Here is a 26,080-nt window from a genome sequence, read left to right as displayed (position 1 = left end):
AGAAGTCCATATAGAGTTATTCCATATCCCACTGCATTGATTCGTAGCTAAACTTTCAAGGGCCAGATACCTGCACGATGGTTACTGGGAGACCAGGGCCACATTCTGCAATCATGACTGACTCCATTATACAACACCCTGAGTAAAGCCGAGTATAAATACAATGCTACATTAGGGTGGCGCTGGAAAAGCACAGCAGATCAGGCAACATCCGAAGAACAGGAAAATTGACGTTTCGGGCAAAAGCCCTTCATCACCATTCTTTGACCTGGCCATCATGAAACAGATTATAGGTCTGCTGCAGATGAGGCTTGGATCCTTGAATCACTCTGGGTGGTGCTATGCAACACAATCTAGACTATGCCACAATGCTTGCCTGCTATGTACCACAAAACTACAGCAGACAAAGAACAAGTTTGATGGATGTTGAAGAATTTGGGCAGCAGCAACAATCTTCCGTGTAGGAAGACAAGGACATTGAGCAGGACAAATGTGACCTTCTGCATGAGTGAGCACAGCAGTGTGATGCATAACAAGCTGGACAAGGTCTAATTGACACCTGTTCCAATAAATATGAGCTGGTGCAATGATCACTCATTTTCAGTTGTTGAATAAAAGTGAAAATTTTCAATCATTCGAAGGTTCTCCAGTATCTGATGGTCCCATATTGAACAATGAGATGATGTTAGACAACATTGGGTTTTGGGAAAGAATAGCACTCCCTTAAAATGGTTTCTCAGAGTGACACTAAGGACATATAATCTGTGTAACTTTTTTTAAAAATAGCATTTACATACACATTTACCATCGTGTCTGCAATGAAGTGTAATCCATGTCACCTATATTACCTCAGAAGCTGTTCTTTTTGCTCCCCTTCCATGATGTGCACGACATAGCTTGTAGCACTTGACCAGGCACATTGCTGGCCTTTTGAAACAATGTTGGAAAACTCAGTGGTCCCAGCAGCAGTGAGTACTTGCCAGCAAGCAAAAGTGAAGATAACACAAGCAGGGTGCCATAGCGGTGTGGTGCATAGTTAAGGTGGAAAATTGTTGAGATTAGCATGATTTTCACTAGGGCTCATGGAGAAACATTGATAATTAGCCAATTTCTGGTAAAATTCAGCCCAATGTGCTTCATCTGGTCAACCTTTTGCCAAGCTATCACCAGCACTACTCAAGTTAACCACCAGGAGGCTCACAATATTTAATTATATATTGTCCTTTAACCAAACTCTTATTTCCATGGGCAGCTATTTTCCATTTCATACCAAACATAGAACACAACAAAATACAGAAAATTAACCTGCATCCTATCACTGTGAAATTTTGCAACACAGTGCTCTGGAGGTCTCCCTTTAAAAAGAACAAAGAACAATATAGCACAGGAACAGGCCCTTTGGCCCTCCAAGCCTGCGCCGACACATTTTGCCCTTTCATACTAAAACTTACAGGATCCGTATCCCTCTATTCCCTTACTATTAATGTATTTGTCCAGGTGCTTCTTGAATGCTGCTATTGTGTCTACTTTTACTACCTCCTCTAACAATGCATTCCAGCACTCACCACCCTTTATGTGAAAAACTTGCATGTCTCTTTTAAACTCCCCTGCTTGCACCTTGAACCTGAGTCCCCTAGTAATTGATCCCTTCACCCTGGGGAAAAAGCCTCCTACTTTCCACTCTATCCATGCCATTCACAATCTTATAAACTTCTATCAGGTCGCTCCTCATCCTCCTGTATTCCAGTGAAAACAAACCAGTCTATACAACCTTTCTTCGTAGCTAAATTCCCCTAACTTCCTGGTAAGCATTTTCTGTACCCTCTCCATAGCATCCACATCCTTCTAGTAGTGTGGTGATCAGACCTGTACACAATATTCCAAGTGTGGCTTAACTAAAGTTCTATAATGCTGCAGCATAACTTGTCTATCCTTATATTCAATGGCCCTTCCAATGAAGGTAAGCAAGGTGTAAGTCCCTTTTTCTACCTTATCTACCTGCACACCCAGATCCCTCTGAATATCAACACACCTAAGGATTCTGTTACTCACTGCATAATTTCCACATGTACTTGACCTTCCAAAATGTACCACCTCACATTTGTCTAAACTCCATCTGCCATTTGCCTCCAATGGATCTATATCCTGCTGTACCCTCTGACAATCCTCCTCACAATGCACAACTCCACCAATCTTTGTATTAAGTTAAAAATCACACAACACCAGGTTATAGTCCAACAGGTTTAATTGGAAGCACACTAGCTTTCGGATCAACGCTCCTTCATCAGGTGATGGTGGAGGGCTCAATCCTAAACACAGAATTTATAGCAAAAATTTACAGTGTGATGTAACTGAAATTATACATTGAAAAATTGATTGTCTGTTAAGCCTTTCATCTGTTAGAACACAGTGATAGTTTCACTTCGTTCATGTGTAAATCACACAACCTTTTTTAAAACAAGTTGCATTCTCAGGTTAGCTGTTAACAATGGTGATAGCTAGACAATATGTTGGCCAACACCTTCACCTTATAGTTATGGACTATAACCTGGTGTTTTGTGATTTTTAACTTTGTACACCCCAGTCCATCACCGGCATCTCCAAATCAATCTTTGTATTGTGTGCAAACTTACTAATTAGACCAGCTTTATTTTCCTCCAAATCATTTATGTACATCACGAATTGCAGAGGTCCCAGCACTGATCCATGTGGAACACTGCTAGTCACAACCTTTTGTTCCAAAAACACATCCTTCCACTGCTACCCTCTGTCACCTAAGACTGTCAGTTCTGCATCCAACTTGCCAACTCACCCCTGATACCATGTGACTTCAACTTTCGTACCAGTCTGCCATGAGGGATCTTATCAAAGGCTTTACTGAAGTCCTCATAGAGATTTTAACTTCTAATTGTCCAGAACGTAGTATACAGTACCTAACAAAGACCACTGGTTCCTGACTGAATCAGTTTACTCAATATTTTTAAGTCATGTTGTTCACACATTTTATGACCCACCTCTATGACCAGATGGAACCTGTACCTTCTAGCCCAGCGGTAGGGACATTACATTAAATTCTCCCTCTTCACTTTTAAATTGGCAGTTTGAGAGGCCTTAGGGACTAAAACAGATACAGGAATAATGTACAAAGCAATAAATATTAGCTTATAATATGCTGTTTACCCTTTTACTCCTTAATAATTGGCTCAAGATTTCCTCCATGAAATTTTTGTCTACCTTTCAAACGTGCCTGTTTTTGAAGGGGAATCCAGTAGGTTCTTGGGAAGCTTCTCCCAGGACCTGATATCAATATCAAATCTCCTAACAGAAGCCTTCAGAGTTTCCTCATAACACTCCTTTTAACTGTCAAAAACTCAAGCTCTCCATAGAAGATTTGTATAGGTAAGCATATGTATGGCATTCTGACTCCACAACCAACCCAACTTAATCTCCATCTAGTAACATGACTGGCACACCAGGTCACGTGAGCATCTCAGAGTCTGGCACTTTCTTCTGCTGTACAATCCTCAGAAGCTTCTGAAGACATCTCAAATGGAAACAGATTGTCTTATTGGCATGATCCTGACAGAATCTTAATCTCATGTGCGTGCAGCAGAGTGGGCAGAACTATTGCTCTGTAGATTTGTAGATAGAGTTTGATTGGCAGATTTCCTCTTCACTCCAGACTGATGTTCAAAATCTGCCAACAATTACACTTGCTTTGTCTATTCTTGCCTTGTCATCATTACAAGAGGCTTGGGAATATGTGACCAAGAGCTTTTTCATTGATAACAGAGAACCAATATGGTGTCATAAAAGTAGTCGAGGAAGTACTGATATGGTGTTTTTTGTCAGACAGCTCCAGGAGAATTGCTAAGAACACAACTTGGACCTGTATACCTCACAATTAGCTGTAACCAAGGACTTTCACAATCATGAAAGGTAATGAAGGCTGCCTGAGGAGGTTGCAAGGGTTCAATGACTTCTTGACAACATGCTTGTGAGTCCTTGTTAAGAGTCTTCTGATGTATCTTCAGCCACTAACAGTATTAAACAGGATTGGATATTAGTGTGAATCCTCTTCAAGTATGTTCATCTCAGCCATACTGTCCGATGCCTTCCATGCCTGGGGTCCTGGCATCAATAGTGGACATTGCATGAAATGGGAAGCTATTCAATCTGAGGTGATACGTGGTAAAGACCAAAGTCTCCAATGATGTTTTCATAATTTTATGTTTGTTGTTGGATTAGCTTCTATTTCATATGTGGACATGCAATGTAGCATCATCATTCTCCAATGCATGGAATAAGTTTGGCCTTCTGATCAGCCCAATGAAAACTGAAATAATGTATCAGGCTGCTCCAGGGAAGTCCTATGTTGAACCCAAGGTTTCAGTTCATGACCAGCATATATGATAAAGCAACAAAAGGAAATTCTGGGATATAAATGGTTAGTAAATTGAAACAAAGAGGGGATCTGAGTAAGATAGTGAAGCATAGCAGACGCTGAACAGCACACAATAGCTATCACAAATTTAGAAAAAAGGATAACAGAAAAATACCAGGGCGGCACAGGGAACATATCAATGAAAAGGCAAATATAGTTTGGAAGGAGAATTGTTGACAGGAGTAGGGGCAAATAAAACAAGACCAACAAACAGAAAGGAGATCAAAAGAAACCAGGAGAATAGGAAAGATAGAGTATCAAATGTCGGAAATGAAAATAAATGTGAGTGCATCAGATAATTGGAAAGGAGAAATGAACAAGAAAAACAGTGCAATAATATTAATGTGTTTTAACCAAACCAAGACTAACTGAAAAAAAGGCAATCCATGCAGTAGCAGTCCAAGGTTTTCAGAACGTCTCCAGATAGTTTTGTGGATAAGCATCAGCGAATATAACTTCAATTTTGTCTTAGTACTTATACATGACTTGGGCATAAGAAGCACAATCACAAATTGTGTCAATAACACTTACGTTGGAGGTTTAACAAAGTGAGAGAAAATGTAAAGAAGATCAGGAAAGCATGGACAACTCATTCCCGTGAGCAGGTAATTTAATATGAATATAATTTAACATATTTTTGGGAGGGGAAACAAGTAATAGATGTCACACTCAAACAAAAGTAGCCGAATGCTGTGGATGAACAGAGAAAACTAGTGGTGATTTAAATACATAACTCAAAATAAATATGCTTTCACTATATAAAAAGTCATAAAATATACCAGATGTCATAGATGTACATAAGGCATTGATTAGGATGTACTTAAAATACTGTGTGTAATTTGAGGAACCCAAGAACAATATAGCAAAGCCATAAACAGCATAAATCACAGGCTTGCCTTGGTTATATCAGCAGGTGGGAAACTACAGTTTCTTTTATTCTTTCACTGGATCTGGGTGTTGCTGACTGGGACAACATTTGTCACCTGTCCCTAAATGCCCTTGAAGTGGTAGAGGTCAGGAAAAAAATAAGATAGCAGAAGTTTCAGACTGAAGAAGCAATTTGGTTATCTAGACCACCAATCCACAGTATTCCCTTGTTGTACTTGTAATGACCTTGACTCTCATTTGTTGACAAGAAACTTCTTGTTTCTTCTTGAGTTTAGCAAAGGATAGCTAAGGAATTGACAGAGAGAAAAAATAGCATTAAGAAATAAACTAGCAAGAAACATAAAAGTTTAAGGAAATCAAAACTAAACATGGGTCTCTATGCAGTTACAAGAGAAATGATATTGTGAAGCAAAGAAATGGCAGTCATTAAATAAACACTTTCTATTGTGTATTCAGAAAACTCGCACAATTGAAGCACAAAATATTATCAAAATAGTGAGGAATCTAGGGTCTACTGAGGAAGAGAAATTTAAAAATACATGGGTAACAATACTAGAGAAATGAATGTGATTCGAAGACAAGAAATCTACTGAACTAGATGCCCTACACCTTGGGTTTTAAAACAGATGGTTGCAGATAAAGCAGATATATTGGTTTTTCATCTTCCAGAATTACCAAGATTTGAGAATAGTCCGCCCTGATTAAAATACAATAAACATAACCCATTACTGAGGATAGAAGAAAGAACATATGTAACAATGGGCCATTTAACCTGACATCAGTATCAGGGAAATTGCTAGAATCTATTATTAGAGACATTGTAACAGTGCATCTAGAAAACCACAATGCCTGAATAGTAGTGGAAACAGAATTGTTAGCCATTATTATTCCTTTGAAATGGGAAAGTAGTTAAATGTGAAAATCCAGAATTTGCTGTCTACAATTTTATGCTTCTCCATACAGTATGCTACTGAAGTCCCTGCAGATTGCGATCAAGTAGTAATCACAACCTGCTATTAACTCTGATTCACAAACTTGAAAATGTTACACTTTGAGTAAGGTGTGTGCCTGGGTTTTTGAAACATACTAAGTCCATTATTGTGAGGACCATCATTGGACCTGAAAAACTAATTTTTAATTTGTGTAATGTTAAATTTCTCAATTATGATTAAAAAAAACTTACAGCATTAAAATAACTTGCAAAGTTTTAATATTTTCAACTATAGAACATAGAACATAGAACATAGAAGGATACAGCGCAGTACAGGCCCTTCGGCCCTCGATGTTGCGCCGACCGAATCCTACCTAACCTATACTAGCCCAATAACTTCCAAATGCCTATCCAATGCCCGCTTAAATGACCATAAAGAAGGAGAGTTCACCACTGATACGGGCAGGGCATTCCATGAACTCACAACCCGCTGTCTGAAGAATCTACCCCTAACATCTGTCCTATACCTACCACCCCTTAATTTAAAGCTATGTCCCCTAGTAACACCTGACTCCATTAGCGGTAAAAGGTTCTTAGTATCTACCCTATCTAAACCCCTAATCATCTTATACACTTCTATCAGATCTCCCCTAAACCTTCTCTTCTCCAATGAGAACAGCCCCAAGTGCCTCAGCCTTTCCTCATAAGATTTTCCTACCATTCCAGGCAACATCCTGGTAAACCTCCTCTGCACTCGTTCTAAAGCTTCCACATCCTTCCTATAGTATGGCGACCAAAACTGCACACAATACTCCAGATGAGGCCTCACCAGAGTCTTATACAACTGCAACATGACCTCAGGACTCCGGAACTCAATTCCTCTGCCAATAAAGCCCAGTACACCATATGCCTTCCTCATAGCACTATTTACCTGGGTGGCAACTTTCAGAGATCTGTGTACATAGACACCAAGATCCCTCTGCTCATCCACACTACCAAGTAGCCTACCATTAGCCCAGTAATCCATCATCTTGTTATTCCTACCAAAGTGAACGACTTCGCACTTAGCTACATTGAATTCCATTTGCCACATTTCCGCCCAGCTCTGCAACTTATCTATATCCCGCTGTAACCTACCACTTCCTTCCTCACTATCCACAACTCCACCGACTTTTGTGTCATCCGCAAACTTGCTTACCCAGCTTTCAAGTCCTTCCTCTAGATCATTTATAAAGATAACAAAAAGCAATGGTCCCAAAACAGATCCTTGTGGTACACCGCTAGTAACTGCGCTCCAAGATGAACGTAGTCCATCAACTACTACCCTCTGTCTCCTTCCAGCCAGCCAATTCCTAATCCAAACCTCTAATGTATCCTCAATGCCATACCCCCGAAGTTTTAGCATTAGCCTACCATGGGGAACCTTATCGAACGCCTTACTAAAATCCATATACACAACATCTACTGCTTTACCCTCATCCACTTCCTTAGTCACCTTCTCAAAGAACTCAATAAGGTTTGTGAGGCACGACCTGCCCTTCACAAAACCATGCTGGCTATCCCTGATCACGTTATTCCTACCCAGATGTTCATAAATCTTATCCCTTACCATTCTCTCTAAGACTTTGCCCACCACTGAAGTCAGACTCACTGGCCTATAGTTACTAGGGCTATCCCTACTCCCTTTCTTGAACAATGGGACCACATTTGCTATCCTCCAGTCCTCTGGTACTATTCCCGTTGACAATGACGACATAAAAATCCAGGCCAATGGCTCTGCTATCTCCTCCCTAGCTTCCCATAGGATCCTGGGGTAAATGCCATCAGGCCCAGGAGACTTATCTATATTCATCCTTTCCAATATTCCCAAAACCTCTTCCCTGCATATTTCCAGGGCATCCATTCTAATTATTTGTGATTCCATATTCACATCAGCAACAGTGTCCTGTTCCTGAGTGAATACTGATGAAAAGTACTGATTTAATGTCTCTCCAATCTCCTCCGCCTCCACACACAACTTCCCACTACTATCCTTGACTGGACCGATACCTACCCTAGTCATCCTTTTATTCTTGACATACCTATAGAAAGCCTTTGGGTTTTCCCTAATCCTACCAGCTAAAGACTTTTCATGTCCCCTTCTCGCTTCTCTTAGCTCCCTCTTTAGCTCCTTCCTGGCTACCTTATAACTCTCAATCGCCCCAACTGAACCTTCACGCCTCATCTTTACATATGCCGCCTTCTTCCCTTTCACAAGGGACTCCAATTCCTTACTAAACCACGGCTGCCTCACAAGGCCCTTTACACCATGCCTGACTGGTACATACCTATCGAGGACACGCAGTAGCTGCTCCTTGAACAATCCCCACATCTCATTAGTGTTCTTCTCTTGAAGCCTGTTTTTCCAATCCACACATCCTAAGTCATGCCTCACTGCATCATAATTTCCCTGCCCCCAGCTATAGCTCTTGCCCTGCGGCGCACGATTATCCCTCTCCATCACTAAAGTAAAAGTCACCGAGTTGTGGTCACTGTCCCCGAAGTGCTCACCTACCTCCAAGTCTAACACCTGGCCTGGTTCATTACCTAGAACCAAATCCAATATAGCCTCCCCTCTTGTTGGCCTGTCGACATATTGTGTCAGGAAACCCTCCTGCACACATTGTACAAACACCGACCCATCTAATGAACTCGAGCTATAGCTTTCCCAGTCAATATCTGGGAAGTTAAAGTCCCCCATAACAACCACCCTGCTACCTTCACTCTTTTCCTGAATCATCCTCGCAATATTATCCTCTACTTCTCTAGGACTATTAGGAGGCCTGTAGAAAACACCTAACAGGGTGACCTCACCTTTCCTATTTCTAACCTCAGCCCAAACTACCTCAGATGGCAAGTCCTCTTCCATCGTCCATTCCACTGCTGTGATACTGTCTTTGACAAGTAATGCCACGCCTCCCCCTTTTTTACCCCCATGTCTGATCCTACTAAAACATTTGAACCCTGGAACGTGCAACAGCCATTCTTGTCCCTGTTCTACCCACGTCTCTGTAATGGCCACAACATCGAAGTCCCAGGTACCAACCCACGCTGCAAGTTCACCTACCTTATTCCTTATACTTCTGGCATTGAAGTATACACACTTCAATCCACCTTTCTGGTTACAGGCACCCTCCTTAGAGATCGCTGCATTATTCCTAACCTCCCTACACTCAAGGTCCTGTACCCTAAAGCTACAGTCCTGGTTCCCATGCCCCCGCGGAGTTAGTTTAAACCCTCCCAAAGAGCACTAGCAAACCTCCCCCCAAGGATACTGGTGCCCCTCAGGTTCAGGTGTAGCCCATCCTTTTTATAGAGGTCCCACCTTCCCCAGAAAGGACCCCAGTTGTCCAGAAACCGGAATCCCTCCCTCCTGCACCATCCCTGTAGCCACGCATTTAACTGCTCTCTCTCCCTATTCCTCGACTCTCTATCACGTGGCACGGGTAACAAACCAGAGACTACAACTCTGTTTGTTCTAACTCTGAGCTTCCAACCTAGCTCCCCGAAAGCCTGTCTGACATCCTCACCCTTCTTCCTACCTATATCGTTGGTGCCAACGTGGACCACGATCTGGGGCTGCTCCCCCTCCCCCTTAAGGACCCGGAAAACACGATCAGCGACATCACGTACCCTTGCACCTGGGAGGCAACATACCAAACGTGAGTCCCTGTCGCCCCCACAAAACCGTCTGTCTGTACCCCTCACTATCGAGTCCCCAAGAACAATTGCTCTACCTTTCTCCACCCTACCCTTCTGAGCAACGGGGCCAGGCTCCGTGCCAGAGGCCTGAACCTCGTTGCTTGCCCCTGGTAAGTCATCCCCCCCACAAGTATCCAAAACGGTATACTTGTTCTTGAGGGGAATGACCGCAGGGGGTCCCTGCACTGGCTTCCTCCTCCCACTCCCCCTCACTGTCACCCATCTATCTTGAACTTTCGGAGTAACTACTTGCCTAAAGCTCCGATCTATGACCTCCTCTGCCTCCCGAATGATCCGCAGTTCATCCAACTCCAGCTCCAGTTCCCTAACACGGGTTTGGAGGAGCTGGAGATGGGTGCACTTCTTGCAAGTGTACTCAGCAGGGACGCTAATGGCTTCCCTCACCTCATACATGTTGCAAGAGGAACATTGCCCTCTCTGCACTGCCATCCCTCTAAAAGTAAGCTTTCCTTAAAAAAAAGGAACAAAAACCAACTAAATCTAAAGAAACAAACAAGGAAAATGCAGCACTTACCCGCTAGTCACAATTGGTCTTATTATTAGGTTAGAGGAGGTGGAAGGGTGGGAGGCACTACTCGTGTAGTGCCTCGGGTGACTCGCCTACGCGTTTAAATAAGGGGAGAGAGAAAAAAAACCTTACCCAGGTAACCTAGCGCGCCTTCCGGGTCTGCTACCGCTAAATATCTTAATCCAACATATATATTCTGACTTTTTTTCAGATTCTCACTTCATTGTTGTCTTTAAAATCCAAACAAATGTGAATGGGAAGCATTAGTATAATGTTTGATCAAATGTGTTTGAGTAGTTTTAGACTATAACTAACAGGGTTGATGGTGGGAACCAAAGGTATATTAATGCAACTGGATTTTCACAAAGTATTCTGATTCTGCAATTTGTAATGATTATTCATAACTAAAATGAGAGGACAATGTGAAATGTATCCAATTTTGTTGATAATACAAGACTAGGTGAGAAAATAAGCTGTGAGGTGAATACAAAAATCTTCTAAGAGATGTAGAAAAGTAGGTGGTCAAGAAAGTGGCAGATGAACTATAGAGAAATCTGAAGCTGTCCACTTTAGTAGGAAGAATAGGAAAACAGATTATATTTTTAAAAGGTGAGAGGCTTGAAGATAAAACAAAGCACTGTGATTTGAAACAAAAACAGAAATTGCAGGCGAAACTCCACAGATCTGAGAGCATCTGTGGGAAGAAAGCAGAGTTAATGTTTCAAGCCCGGTGATTCCCGTTCTCATGAAGAGTTACCGGATTCAAGATGTTAACTCTGCTTTCTTTCCATAGATGTTGCCAGACCTGCTGAGTTTCACCAGCAGTTTCTGTTTTTGTTTCAGAGACTTGAAGATATTGATTTTCAGAGAGACCTAGTATCCTTGAATACAAATCTCACAGCTAATCAAAGACCTAATAGGGAGAAAATTACATGTTATCCTTTGTAATAAACAGGATTGGAATATAAGCATAAAGAAGTCATACTGCAAATGTACATGGTCTTGGTGAGACCACAACCAGAGCATAATGTGCTGTGAATCTTTGTAATTCTCTACCTAAGAGCTATTACTGTTTAGTTGCAGAGAAAATTCTAGATGGAGGCCTACACATCATTTGGGTATTCATGGAATTAGGGATTATGGGGATAATGTGAGATAATGAAGTTGAGATAGAAGATCATCCATTATGTTATTAAATCATGGAATTGACTGAATGTCATACGCTTACATCTTATATTCTTGTGTTCAATACCTAAAAGTTTCAAGTTCCACAGCTTCAGTTGACTGTTGCTGCTGCTCCACATATCGAATTCCATCATTCTGTTTCCCTTGAACAAAACGTTGTTGTTGTGATTTAGTGACTATTCCATGGCCTTTGTCAACATTTAAAGCTGGCAACTAAAACAACAAACACAAACAAAACAATTCATCTCTTATTTTCTGCCATAGTTCCACACTTATATTGATCAATCATTCATTCTTGGCATTAGAAAGAAAAGACATATACCGACAATTTGTACAATTAGGTTAGTTATAATTCTCAATATTTATAAAATGGTCTGGTAAAAGTTACCAAATAAACTAGTTTCAAAATTAAAAATATTCTAATAAATGCCTAGGTTTTACCAACAGTTTGTCAGTCAGGTTTTATGGAGATATGCAATTTTGGATCACTTCCACCTCCCCTAACACCCAGCTATGCAGCATAGCAACAAGCCTAGGAGTAGGACATCAATTCTTTTTAATTCATTCCTGAAATGTAGGGATCACTGGCAAGGTCAGTATTCATTGCTTATTTTTAATTGTCCTTGAAAAGATGGTGGCTCTTGAACCCATTGGAGTCTTTAGAATATAGATAAGCGCACTGATACAAAGGAGGTCCCAGAAATTTAACTACTTGTAAATTAAGGAATAGAGGAATGTTTCCAAGTCATGATGGCTTGTAAATTGAAGGGGAGGTTGCAGGTGGTATAGTTCCATATATCTACTGCCCTTATTCTAGGTGATATTGGTAAAGGTTTCTGATTTGGAAGTTGCTGTCAAAGGAGCCTTGTCAAGTAGCTGCAGTACATCATTTAGTTGGAACATATTGCTGCCACTGTGTACTGGCATACACTGGAGAAGGGAAATGATGAAGATCATGGATGGATTCACTAACAACCAAGTAAGTTTCTTTGCCCTAGATGTTGTCAAGCTTTTTGAGTGTTGTTTGAGCTGCACTTATCCAGTGTGAATCTCATTGTACATGTGACCTATATCTTGTATTTAATAGATATGCTTAGGGATGTGAAGAAGTAAAGAACTCACTTGGGAATTCTCAGCTTTTACAGCTCTTGAAGTTATTTATGTCTTTGATCTGGTTAAGTTTCTGGTCAATATTCACCAGAAGATATATTGGTAATGAGGATTCAGTAATGGAATTGCCATTAATTGTTGAAGGAAGCTGTTTAGATTCCCTCTTGGATAGTCATTGACTAGCACCTGTCTGAAAAGGATGTTATTTGGAAATTACCAATCCAAGCCTGATTATTCTCTGAAGCTTCCTGCGTGTAGAGGTTTCAGTGTCTGAGAAATTATGAATAGTACTGAATACTGTGCTATCATGAGCAAACATTTCCACTTCTAATATTACCATGGAAAGTATATCATAGAACAAGGAGCTGAAAAATGGATGAACGTAGGGAATTGCTCTGACAAAATGATGCAGCAAAGACCTGACTGAGCGGATTAACTTCAACAATCATGACTATATTCCTTTAGGTTATTATTCCTACCATTGATTCCCATTGACTTCAATTTTGCTAGGGCTCCTTGATGCCACACTTGGTGATATGCTACTTTAAAGTCAATCTCTCTCACTTCAGCTCTCGAATTCACCTTTTTTTGCTCACTTCTGGATTAGGACTATAATGAGTCTTGGGGAATGGTTGATAACACTGTTTAGAACAACCTTGATCACTTTGTTGATGATTGAGGGTAACTGATAGAGTGTAATCAGGGTGCATTTATCCTGCTTATTTTGGACAGGATCTATGAGACAATTTTCCTCATTAATTTTCCTCTAATTAAAGTTTTGTTTTCGTATTATGCTAATAATGCATAACCAAAATATACATGGTTCATTGTTAAAAATACAATGGATAGAAATATTCTCTCATTTAAAGTGAAATAAATCCCATTTATAGCACAGCATTGCTTTTTCTAAAACAGGCACTATAGTATGGGTGATCATACCTGCTGTTTGCTTGCTGGTACATTCAAAAGATTAAGTAGTCGCTTCAGGTCTGAATATTCTCTAAAACAAAAGAAATCTTCAGATAGTTGAAAAGATAATTAATAATTAAATGTCATCCTTTCATCCCATTAGTGCTTAATGCAACTTTAAAACATAGTATTATTAATTTTTCTGCAACTGTTGATAAATAAAGACTTTTTTATAAAAAGACTTACTTTGCTTTTAGGTAGCACATTTCAAGAACAACAAAGTATTTTTGAAATAATTACTCTCTGATGTAGGAAGACATTCAAATATTCTTTTGTGCATATCCAGAATCACAAATTCACTACAATTACTTTAATTGCACAGAATAGATGTAAACAAATGTATTTTTAAGCAGGGTTTATAAAAAATTCAGAAGAAAATCATAAGTCATTAGCAGATATTTCAACTACCATCAGAACAGATTCGACCAGTGGTAATCCTGTTGAAAATTAGTACTTACCTGTCAGTGACTTCTCCAGTCACAATTCAGAGTCTAGCTATCTGAAGACACTTGGATAATGACTAAGATAGGTTTGTGGGGCAAGTGGGGAAGGTTGGGGAGGTAGAGCACTAGGTAAGTTAGTGATTGTACCAGTGGTAGCACTAAGGTTGGGGAGGGGGGAGGGGTCAGAACAGTTTGGGGATTTGTCATGCCTGGCAGGGTTCAGTCGAGACAGGAGCTGTGGTGACACCATCAGATTTGGCATGGTTGGGTTGGAGTGGAGGGAATCAGGTCTGATGGGGCTGTACTGGAAGATTAGGTGCCAGGTCTGGACATGGCTAGGGAGGTCATTCAAGTCTTTCAAGGTAAGGTCAGTGCAGGAGAGTTGGGTCGGATATTCAGGACAGCAGGGTCAGTTTGGTGTGGGATGTCAAGTCCAGCAGGGCCAGATCAGGTCAGTACGGGGCAGCTTTGAGGTCTTAGAAAGTGGGTTTAGAGGGTAAGGTTGAATGCAGGGAGAAGTCAGGATGAGGGGGTGTAGTTGGGGAAGTAAGGCGTGAGTCAGGGGCTCAGTTTAATAATTATTATGGAGTTAGAAAGTAGGATTTTAATTTGCTAGCTATTCCTGGGTAGCTATTAAGCACATATGCGTTGGAATATTCTAAATTCTCCAGTTTTAATGGACTCCTTTGGAGTGTTACAAACACTGTAGAATTGCCCTCAGATGTTTATGAGTAGTTCCTATGGAGTTAGCTGTGTTGGGAATTCTGCAACATCTCAAACCACAACTGCAGCCACAACGGCTATCTGGCCATTGGTATAACTGGGCCATTTAGTCTGTTCCTCTTCCTCCTGTTGCTGTCAACCTGCTAAATATTTACTATTTATTTTTATGTCAGATTTCCAATATATGTTGTTATTTTTGTTGAAGTAGGGCAATGGGAATTTTCTAAGTGCTGGGTGAGGAGTTGCACACTGAAAGTTGGATTAACATTTTGATTTTAAATTGAAAAACTTAAGTAATAACTAAATTGAAGTTAAATTTTAAACAAAAATATGCCTGACAGTGTTAATTAATTGTCATAGTACAGGACATTGGTTAGGCCACTGTTAGAATATTGCGTGCAATTCTGGCCTCCTTCCTATCGGAAAGATGTTTTGAAACTTGAAAGGGTTCAGAAAAGATTTACAAGGATGTTGCCAGGGTTTGAAGATTTGAGCTATAGGGAGAGGCTGAACAGGCTGGGGTTGTTTTCCCTCAAGCGTCGGAGGCTGAGGGGTGACCTTATAGAGGTTTACAAAATTATGAGGGGCATGGATAGGATAAATAGACAAAGTCTTTTCCCTGGGATCGGGGAGTCCAGAACTAGAGGGCATAGGTTTATAGGGTGAGAGGAGAAAGATATAAAAGAGACCTAAGGGGCAACCTTTTCACGTAGAGGGTGGTACATGTATGGAATGAGCTGCCAGAGGAAGTGGTGGAGGCTGGTACAATTGCAACATTTAAGTGGCATTTGGATGTGTATATGAATAGGAAGGGTTTGGATGGATATGGGCTGGGTGCTGGCAGGTGGGACTAGATTGAGTTGGGATATCTGGTCGGCATGGGTTGCTTGGACCGAAGGGTCTGTTTCCATGCTGTACATCTCCACAGCTGGAGTTCTGGTAATCGCATCATAGGAAGGAAATGATTACCCTGGATGGGCCTGGGATGGACCTGTTTAGCTATGAAGAGAGACTTGATAAAAAAAAATTTTTTTTGAGAGCAGAGAAAGCTGAGAGGAGACCTATTTGAGATGTATAAGGCTATGAAGGGCCTGGACAAGATGGATAAAAAAGCAGCTATTTTCCTGAATTCAAAGGTTAATAACAGAGTGGAATAATTTTAAGGTGAAAGTGAGGAAATCTAGAGGGGATTTGAGGAAAATCTTTTTCACCCAGAGAGTGGTAGGAATCTGGAATGCACTGCCTCGGAGGGCAATTCAGGTGGGAAACTTACAACCTTTAAAAAGTAAAAAAAACTCAAAAAAAACTATGGATGGTGGAAATTTGACACAAAAACAAATTACTGGAAAATCTCAGCAGACCTGGCAGCAGTGGAATGCTTTCACTGAGAGAAAATTAGCTATTTTGGGAAAATATAACAAAGCAAACCCTCTATTTCACAGATTCCAAAGAAAAGTCTTGGCGCTACAGGTGAAGGTGAAGACTCTCCACCATATGAGAAACCAAAACATTAATGAAATTAACAGCCCTAATAATGCATTTTAGAATGTAGAAAAATGTCAATGGAGTAAGTTTTTATCAGGCGTCAGAATGTGGTTATTAGCAAATTGCCAACATAATTATCAACATAATATTCTTCTTTACTCTCTTCATGCATGATTATTGTGCCATACATACATCTGTTCCTTTGTAGTATTGCACCATAATCAGTAATGCCCATTTTGATCTGATCTTATTGCATATTTTAGAAACCTTTGCTGGTGTCCAAATATTTGTATTTCTAACTTGCACTCTCTGCCCAGTGTGCAATTTTAGTAATCTTCTTTCTGCTTACTCATCATGTATATCTTTCTTTCTCCTCCATCCTTGAAGAAGAATGTCTTGTGCCTTGGAACAGTTAGGTAAATGGTTGCTGGGCAAGGTTGTTTACACCTGACCTCTGGGCATAAGTTGTACTGAGGATTGTCATCTCCTCATGGGTGTTACATAAAAATGTATCGTTGTGATGTGAACATCTTGCTTTGTTGTTTGTACTTTTACATATATCATATGTCCTGCATGATACTGGTCATTCTACTTAGTAACATGTCTTGAAATGGTTTGTCGTTCACTACTGTGGTCTGAAGTCTGATACTATTTTATCTAGGACACTGAACAAATCGAAAATAGTAGTTATCATGTTAGAATCAATTTCCTAGTTTTTGCATGTAAGATCTTGCTGTCAGGCTCTTCCAGAGAGAATCAAAGATATATTGGTGATTGTCTCTCCACAGCAAATCTTGCAGTGAGATACCTTGTCCATGAAGTTGGAAGTAATATAGCAAGAAGAGATTAATAAATATGAGGCAGTGACTAGATCCCCATTACGTTGTGGTATCAGTGATTATATACTATCCTTAATCTAACCTCGACTGGGATGGACTTCTTGGGGAAAGCAACTGGACTCAAGATCTGTGTTGGTAAATACAAGCCCTTGCCATTAAGCTACTGTCTGCAGTAAGTGAAAGTTGTGGTCTTGCTCTGTCTTTGCTATATTCATGATATTGTCAGCAATACAAAATAAATCTAGGCACTTTCTCAGGAATGTTTATGTGCTAACAAGCACCCAAAATGATAACCATAGGGAACAGCATTGACCAAATGGTATCCTAAATGACACAAGCACTTGAAACTCTTCTGTTAGATGGAAGGATCACTATCTATACATTTCATCTAGCTTGGAAAAGAATCTTGCTCTGAAAAACTTAGGATTTAATCCTCCAGTAGTAATTTTTGTTGAACAGCTGTTTAAAAGGTGAGGCCTCTTGGAGCTAGGCAGGAACCTCGATTATCCTGCATTCAATGATCCGAATATTGGATTATCCGGCAAGATTGCAAGGTCCCAATGCTTGGCTAAACTATGTTTTCCAGCGTGCGATTAGCCAGAATTCAATTAACCAAATGAAATCCTCTGCAGATAATTGAGGTCCCTCTGTGTTATCTTTCATTAAAATGAATGTGATGGAGCGACAGCAGTTTGTGTGTGGTGGCACAACTGCCAAATTGTTTCACTTCACTATAGTTTGTTCAGTTTCACCCAAAACTTCTCTGGTATGCGCCTGTAGCATTTCCTTAGAGGATCAGCAAATGAGGTTGCATCATCCTTAAAATAGTCGATTACATCAAATCTATCTGGGTACAGGTATTTGAGATCATTGACTGATTGAATTTTGTCATGTATGGTCTGTTTCGCTGTAGTTGATGTGGTTTGAATCTCATGAAGTGCAACTAGACCTGTGCAAACTGGCAATCCTCCCACGTCTGAACTATTGGGTATCCATCAGGGAGATTTTGTAAAACCAAGGATAACTTACCTTTTGGCACTGCATTGTTTTTCTTCCAATGCATGGAATTAGTGATCTGTTCTTCACTGAGATAGTCTCCCCACAGCTGTACAATGAAGTGCAACTTACTGAAAGTCATGCCTTTCAGGATGCAAAGTCATGACAGCTTAATATGTTTGTAGTAGCTTGCATGTTGACTTTAGCTTTTAGTGTGTGCTGTCCTGCCTTTTCAGACATATGGTAGTAATGTTTGTAAAAGCTAATGATCACTGTGTACCTTTGACCTGGTGTGTGAGGTTAACAACATGGAAAATCTGATAATCTTTTGAATTATGCTTTCCACTTGATTGACCTTAAAACTTACTGGTGTATTTATGCACCACTTTCTTTGGTGCCAGTGTTCTGGGGTATAGTTTGGCCTTTGGAACCAGATTTTCTGCATGTGTGCCACAGGCTTTATTGATATCCAGAAAAGCTGGACAGCTTTTGGGTAGGTGTGAAAAATTCATCTGTTAATTATTTGTTGGTTTCATGCACTTTGCTGACTGCAGTAATAGTGTTGGCTGCACTTAAGGTATGCAATAATTGTCAGTCTGTCACTTTTGTAATGTGTCCATCCTCAAGTAGTGTGTTATTGGTATGGCCCCTTTCTCTTGCCTGAATGATCCTTTCTAAAGCTTTAATTAGTGTAGAGATATTGACTAACTCAATGAGCTTCCCTAACAGTTCTTCTTCACAAAAATCACACTTATGACCCTTGCCACGGTATCTTCTGACAAACAGGTCAATAGACTTTTGGGATTGCTATCTTTATGAGTTAGAGTTCGCTAATCCTGAAGTTAATCCTCACCTTGAGCTGGTCCTCAAAAATCTTCAGGACCTTTTATGGAATTTTCTGATAATTCATGGAAAGTCCCTACTTGCCTATGATGAACAAGATACCTGGATCTTCTTTTCTTAAGATCATCTATCACATGGTCTATAAAATTGAACTGCACACACCGCTGGAACAGCTTCAATTCAGTAAAGGTGTCACTGAATGCACAGTCCATATTGTGGTTTCTGCTATCCATAATTCCATCTTAAAAGTATTGGACTCTACCACCTTAAGCCATGTGTCCTTGATTGTGAGTCAGTATAAATTGAAAACTGGTTCTTCTTTAAAGCTGCTGTTCTGAGAAACTGTTTCTAATGTACTGACTGACTGCTAAAACAAAGCATTCTACATCCAGTTTCAGAATTGCAGTGCAATATCTTGTGTTGCAACTCAAATGTATATTTCAGCCTTTTTCTGTTTGGTTTTAAAAGGCAATCATACAAATTTATTCAAGCTGGGAAATAACTTACAAAGTAATCAAGAGGAAATAAGCTCTTTTGTTTTGACGGTTAGTACTTTTTCTACGGATCTGTACAGATGCCTGTACTCATAGAAAGTGGTGGTGCCTGTCAGAGAATCACAATGCCATGCATCCCTTCTCCAATGTTTTCAGGATCAATGTCCATCACAGAGCACAGAGCTTTCAGAATGCCAGTGCTTACCCAGGTGTACAGCGCCCTTTTAAACCTGGCATTGATATCCACAGAGTGGCAAATCTTTCTGGGAACAGCGCATGGTAAGAGGGGACTATAATCAGGAGAGAGATGCACTATGTGGGTGGGGTAGGTAGTTAATGAGGCAATTTTGTTAGGTATTGTCAAGAGATCTTCTTAGGTCTTGCAGCAAGAAACCCTCCAAAAAGACTTGAAACTGACACTGAGGTAAAAAGCTAAAATTCAGCACACAGTAGCAGACATTTCAAGGGCTATTTCAGAATATTCTGAATAAGTACATTCCTAGTAATTTTCCTAAAAAGAAAAATTCTAAAGGGAGAACTCTTAACCTTTAACTTGAGATGTTAAAGAATATATCAAACTGAGCAAAGATGAATGGCAGGCAAAACAATTGAACAGAAAATAAATATGGGCAGAGAATCATGATGAGATTTATCTGGAGGAATAAACTAGAGTATGAAGCCAACTACAAATGGACAGCAAGAGTTTTTATAGGCATTTAAAAAGGAAAAGAGTAAGTAAAGTGTGCATTGCTTCTCTAGATATTGAGAAGTCCATAATAGGTAATAAATATAGGATGAAATGAACAAATATTTCGACCCTGTCTTCACTACAGAGAACACAAAAAAAACTTTCCAACGATTGCTGCACATCAGGAGTTGGATGGGAGACAGGAACTTAGTGAAATAATAATGATGGGGACAGTGGTACTAAGCAAACTGATAGAGCTGCAAGCCTCATCCTGGGTCTTAAGAGATGGCAAATGAGCTAGTACATGTGTTGGTGTTAATTTTCCAAAATTCTTTTGATTCAGGATAAACTTCCATCAGACTGGAAAGTAGTGATTAAAATCCATCTATTCAAGAGGGAAACCTGAGATCATTTAGCTTGAAGATTGCAATGGAAAAGGTCGTAGAATTGAACAGCCAAGAGATTATGGCTGCACATTTAGAAAACATCAAGGTAATTGCATTATTTTGTCAAAGGGAAATCATATTTAACCAACTTATTGGAGTTCTTAGAAGGAGTAACATTTAATGTGGATAAAATGGGGCCTGTTGGCTTACTGTACTTACATTTTCAGAAGGTATTTGACAATGTGCATCATCAAGGACTATTGCAGAAAATAAACTAGGGGTTCCATTAGCATGGATAGAAGATTGACTGGCAGAAAACAGAGTATGCATAAATGTATCCGCCTGATTGGCAGGATCTGACGAATATGCTGGATCCTCAGCTGTTTGTAATTTACATCAATGACTTAGAGGAGGGAGCAGAAGGCTTATGTGGCACAGAGTTAGTGTCTCTACCTCTGAGCAAGGCAGCCTGGGTTCAAGTCCCACCTGCTCCAGAGATGTGTAATAACATCTCTGAATAGGTCAATTATAAAACTTCGAAAGGAGGTGAGTGAAGACATGGTAGCTAAATTCACAGAGAACACAAAGATGGCAGAAGAGTTTGTCGCAATGAAGACATAAAAAGTTTACAGGTGGATATAAATAAATAGGTTGAGTAAATGGGCAAAAATCTGGCAGGAGTACAATGAGGGAAAATGTGAAGTTGTTCAGTTTGAAAGGAAGAATGAAAAAGCAGAGTATTATTTAAATGTTAAGGCAAAAGGGAATTTAGGTGTTCTAGTGCATAAGTCACAAAAAACTAGTATTCAGATACAGCACAGAAGAAGGCTAAAGGAATCCTGTCTTTTCTTTGGAGGAATTGAACATAAAAAGTGAGGATTATAGGCTTCAGTTAGAAGGGTTTTACAGATTTTCTTGTTAAATGCTCAGCCACGAGCCTCTTGCCACTGGACTTGGTAAACTTAGAAGGATGCTTCCTCATGTGGGTTAGTCCAACTATGAAGCACGGTTTTAAAATTAGGGATCTCCCTTTTAGGACAAAGATGTGGAGATTTTCTTTCTTGGGCGTGTGACTTTGGAGCTTTGCCTCAAAAGGCCATGGAGACAGCTTCATTGAATATTTTTCAGGCTGTTGAGGATAGATTCTTGTTAGGTGAAGGGATTGGGGCTATTGGGAGTGCAAAAGAGTATAGAATGTAAAATACAAGCAGATCAGCCATGACCATTTTGAATGGGAGAAGGTCCATAGTCTGATGCGTCTACTTCTGCTCCTACTTTATATGTCCATACTTTATACTTACTACTGCATTATCATTGTTTTTCATTTAGCTGAGTATTTTCAACTAATGTATCAAATATACCAAAAAGAATTGAAGAACAGAAAGCAACACAAAATCAAAACTCCAATGAAGTACTAACAAACATGCAAATCTGTATCAATTAGTAGAACTATTATAGATGATTCATCTGGGCAGATACAGAACAGATTGTTGCTATAATAAAGGTTCCTACATCATAACAAGAATAATCTGCAGTCTAGCATGAACTATCTTAAGCAAATAAAATGAAACTAATTATGTAGTCTAAAATGGACATTCCTTTTATTGTAGAAATGTAATATAACAGGAGCATAACATCTCGGACTGATTTTAATTAATTCTCACTTAAAAGTCAATAATCTAAAATGTAGATATGGTAGAATAGTGATAATCTTACTGGACTAGTAACGCAGATACATTACATTAATGATCTAGAAATATAAGTTCAAGATCCACATTGCAGCAGAATTAGTGTCTGTCTTGTTTCCTCAGCAGTAATGAGATTTGTAGAATCCTGTAATTTTCAGTGAATAGTTTTTTTATCATATGTTGCTTTTTCACTGAGGCTTCTTTCCAGAGATGACAAGACACAGTAATAGAACATGTGAGAAAGCCTCCCAGTTTCTGTTATTATAAATCTATTCTTCCTTCTCTGTCTGTTCTGACAAGTAAGATAGTGAAACATGTTTTTTTTGTATATTGCAGAGCCTAGCTCCATTGTCTTTCCAAGCTCAATACTCCACAGGCAACTTTTCATCTCCTAATAAGTGAACTTACTGTGCAAAATGTGACTTGCAAATTTTCTGACTCTGATTTGGGATCTGGTTTCTTATAAGATGGTAGTTTCAATGCATCTAGCTTCATACACTCTGCATGGGTTCTCTGGACTTGCTTCAATCTGTGGTCAGGTATTCATAGCTGCCATTTTAAATCAGTGGTATTCTTTTTTAAAAATCTCCCTAGTCCATGTAAGTCTCAAGTATTTAAAGCAGATGATGGAATTTGAATATCAATAGTCCATGTTTATTGTAACACCATTCTTAATTGCCTTTGAAATGGTGATAAAGCACTTCCTTGAAAGCTTGCAATCTATGTAGTATAGGCTCATTTACAATGATATTTGGGAGGGTGATTCAAGATTTTCTCCTAGTGAAAATGGAGGAATGGTGACAGATGTCTAAGAAAAAGTGGTATGAAGTTTGAAGGGATTTTGCTGCTGGTAGTGTTCCCATGTGTTTCTTGCTGTTGTTCTAGATAATAGTGGTCGCAAATTTGAGAGGTGGTGAATAAGGAGGCTTGATAAGTTTCAGAAGGACATCTGTAGATCTACATATTACGGACAGTTTGCAGAGAGAACCCATGTTTTTGGTGATGGATGGAATACACATCAACCAGGCTGCTTTATCCCGATAATAGTTATTGGTGCTGCATTCATCAAGACAATCGGAGAGAAATTCCTCACTTAAAAGCTTCTCGCCTCTTCCCTGCTCTTGCAGCCACAATACTGGTATTTAAATGTAATCACTGCGATGTCACCCTATTCTGATGTGTTCTTCTTTTAAGGGGCACTAGATCCCATTTCAGACAATATTCCTGAATTACATTTGTGGCTTTCTACATTTTAAATTCATCTCAGAAAGTAGGGTCAAAAGACACCTTTCAAATCATTAAAAGATAACTTTAAGAAAAATATTAAGAAATCCTTTATACAAGGGACACATGAATTGAATGTCAGATAAACTGGAGAACACAAAATGCTTGTAATTGCTTAAGAAACTTGTGTTTTTTTTTAATGATTGAACTGAAATAGGTCCAATGATCTTGTTTACTTTTTATTTTGTAAACCCACCCTGACTGAGATCAGAAGACAATTTAGATTAGGGACTGAACCTATGAATTGCCTGATCTGTACAAGTCAACTACTCACTGAACAGTTAAAATTCATCAGGATGTAATCAATAAAACAAAGGAATAACCCGGTGTAAAATTCAAGCAATCCAAACAAGAATTAACTATGTGTACTTCAACTTTATGATGCATTCAGTTCAGAACCACAACAAAAAGAACATCAACATTTTCAGCAATCTTTTTAAGTATTGTATGAATTTGAACATAAGGCAAATTTTGGTTTATATAGGCTAGGTAAGGATTATTTGTCATTATATTCACAAGTACCAAATAAATAAATTCACCAAGCTTAAACTTCGGTGAATACCTTTATTCATCAGAACCAGCCACACCAACTTTTCCTCCAATAGTTTGCCCTGGCCTTTTGTCTGTTATCTTGCTAATTGTGGCATTCTCAGTGCAGTACCACAACAATTTCTATTTATGTCAGTGACAGGTTTTTTGAAATTGCAAATCTTACATGTTAAATTAAGACTGCACACTATAATAGCACTGCCGAAGAGAAATAGGTTGGCTTACTTGCAGGATTGTGATAGAGGATGGAAACCCTGTTCCAACCCTGTGGACAGTGAGTGGGTGGAGATGAGGGTGGTGGCATAGAAGGAAGGCAATCCAACAAGTTCAAAATAGGTGCCTCTATTTTAAAGTTCTTTATCCTACCCATTATTCTCTGTAAACTCTGCTAGTCAGTGGACTAGCCAATGCCTGCCAGTTCAATGATTTTGCTCCTTTACATTATTTAACTCCAGCTGGTCATCTCAGCTGTCTCTCTTCGACTCTACGATCTCTTCCTCCAAACCCATTTCAGCTTGTTATCACCACCATTATGGGTCTCAACAAAACCAGTTTCACCATCACTGCCATTTTTTGTTCCCTCCTGCAAGGCCCACTTTCGTTCCTGATGTAGACACATCATTTGGATTTTGGCAATGAAAACATAATAATGAAACCGTTGGACAATAACAGATAAAAATGCTTTTATAGATAAAATATTGTTGTTTGCAAATAACTTCAGGAAGAAAATGGCAAGTTTACAGAATAGACAGACAAGTGGCAGTGCATCTTAGTGAGGTTAAATGTGAGTTAGAGTTATTGAGTCATAATTATAATTGTACCCATATCCACCAGTTTCTCAGTAAGTTCATTCTACATGTAAGCCAAACTCTGTGTAACACATTTGTCTTTCATGTCTTTTTTTAAATCTCTCTCCTTTGTCTTCCCAACTTCTGGACTGACCCACAAGAGGAAATATCCTTTGCACATCCTCCTTGACAGATCATTGGGATCTTAATCAAATCATCCCTCACTCTTCTTAATTCTCGTGGAAACAAGATAGTCTGTCTAACTCCTTAATTCCAGGTATCAATCTAGTAAATTTTCATTCATGCACAAATGGGTTGTGGGCATTTCTGGCTAGGCTGGTGTTCATTGTCCATCCCTAATTGTACAGAGGGCAGTTCAGAGTCAAACACATTGGCATGGGTCTGGAATCACATGTAGTCCAGATCACGTAAGAATGGCAGTTTCCCTTCCGAAGGGACATTAATGAGCTAGATGGTTTTTTCCAACAATCAGCAATGGTTTCCTGGTCATCTGAATTAAGATTCCACCATTTACTCAAGTGCAAAGAACATTAGCTGAGTTTCTGAAATAATAGTCTAGCAACAGTACCACTCGGCCATTGCCTCTCATGTATCTTCTGAACTACCTCCAAAGCATTTCCTTAAATTAGTATGACAAAACTGCATGCAATATTTATGATATATACTCATAAATGCCCTGTATAAGTAAAGCATAACATCCTTACCTTTATATTCAATTCTTCTCACAATAAAGAACAGCATCCCATTAACCTCCTTGATTACATGCTGTTCCTACATTCTAATGTTTTGTGACTTATATTCTAGAACAATTAAATCCCTCTGTATCTTGGAATTCCATAGCTGTTCTGCATTAAGATATACTATGATGTATTTTGTTATTCTTGCTGCCAAACAGAGCAACTTCATATTTTTCTAAATTATACTCCCCTCATCTCGGTCATTAATGAAAATTTTGAAATGTTGAGGGCCCAGCACAGATCTCTATGAAATTTCACTCATCACATTCTGTTAATTAAATAAAAACCCATTTTACTCACTCTCATTTTTCTGCCAGCC

The 26,080-nt window shown here is 39.5% G+C and overlaps 1 protein-coding gene across 1 annotated transcript in view; it reads right to left on the bottom strand.

Annotated features, from left to right (window-relative positions):
- Nucleotides 1-26,080, bottom strand: part of nek10 (NIMA-related kinase 10) — a 246,957-nt gene that overhangs the window by 195,784 nt on the left and 25,093 nt on the right. Inside the window, exons 3-4 of the mRNA XM_060825301.1 lie at nt 13,768-13,828; nt 11,786-11,931 (exon numbers count right to left, since the gene is read on the bottom strand). Of these exons, the coding sequence (XP_060681284.1) occupies nt 11,786-11,931; nt 13,768-13,828 (207 nt within the window). The remainder of the gene's footprint in view (nt 1-11,785; nt 11,932-13,767; nt 13,829-26,080) is intronic.

Source organism: Hemiscyllium ocellatum, chromosome 5 (assembly GCF_020745735.1).
Source record: "Hemiscyllium ocellatum isolate sHemOce1 chromosome 5, sHemOce1.pat.X.cur, whole genome shotgun sequence".
NCBI classification, from domain to species: Eukaryota; Metazoa; Chordata; class Chondrichthyes; order Orectolobiformes; family Hemiscylliidae; genus Hemiscyllium; species Hemiscyllium ocellatum.
This window is presented reverse-complemented; position numbering and strand designations above follow the sequence as displayed.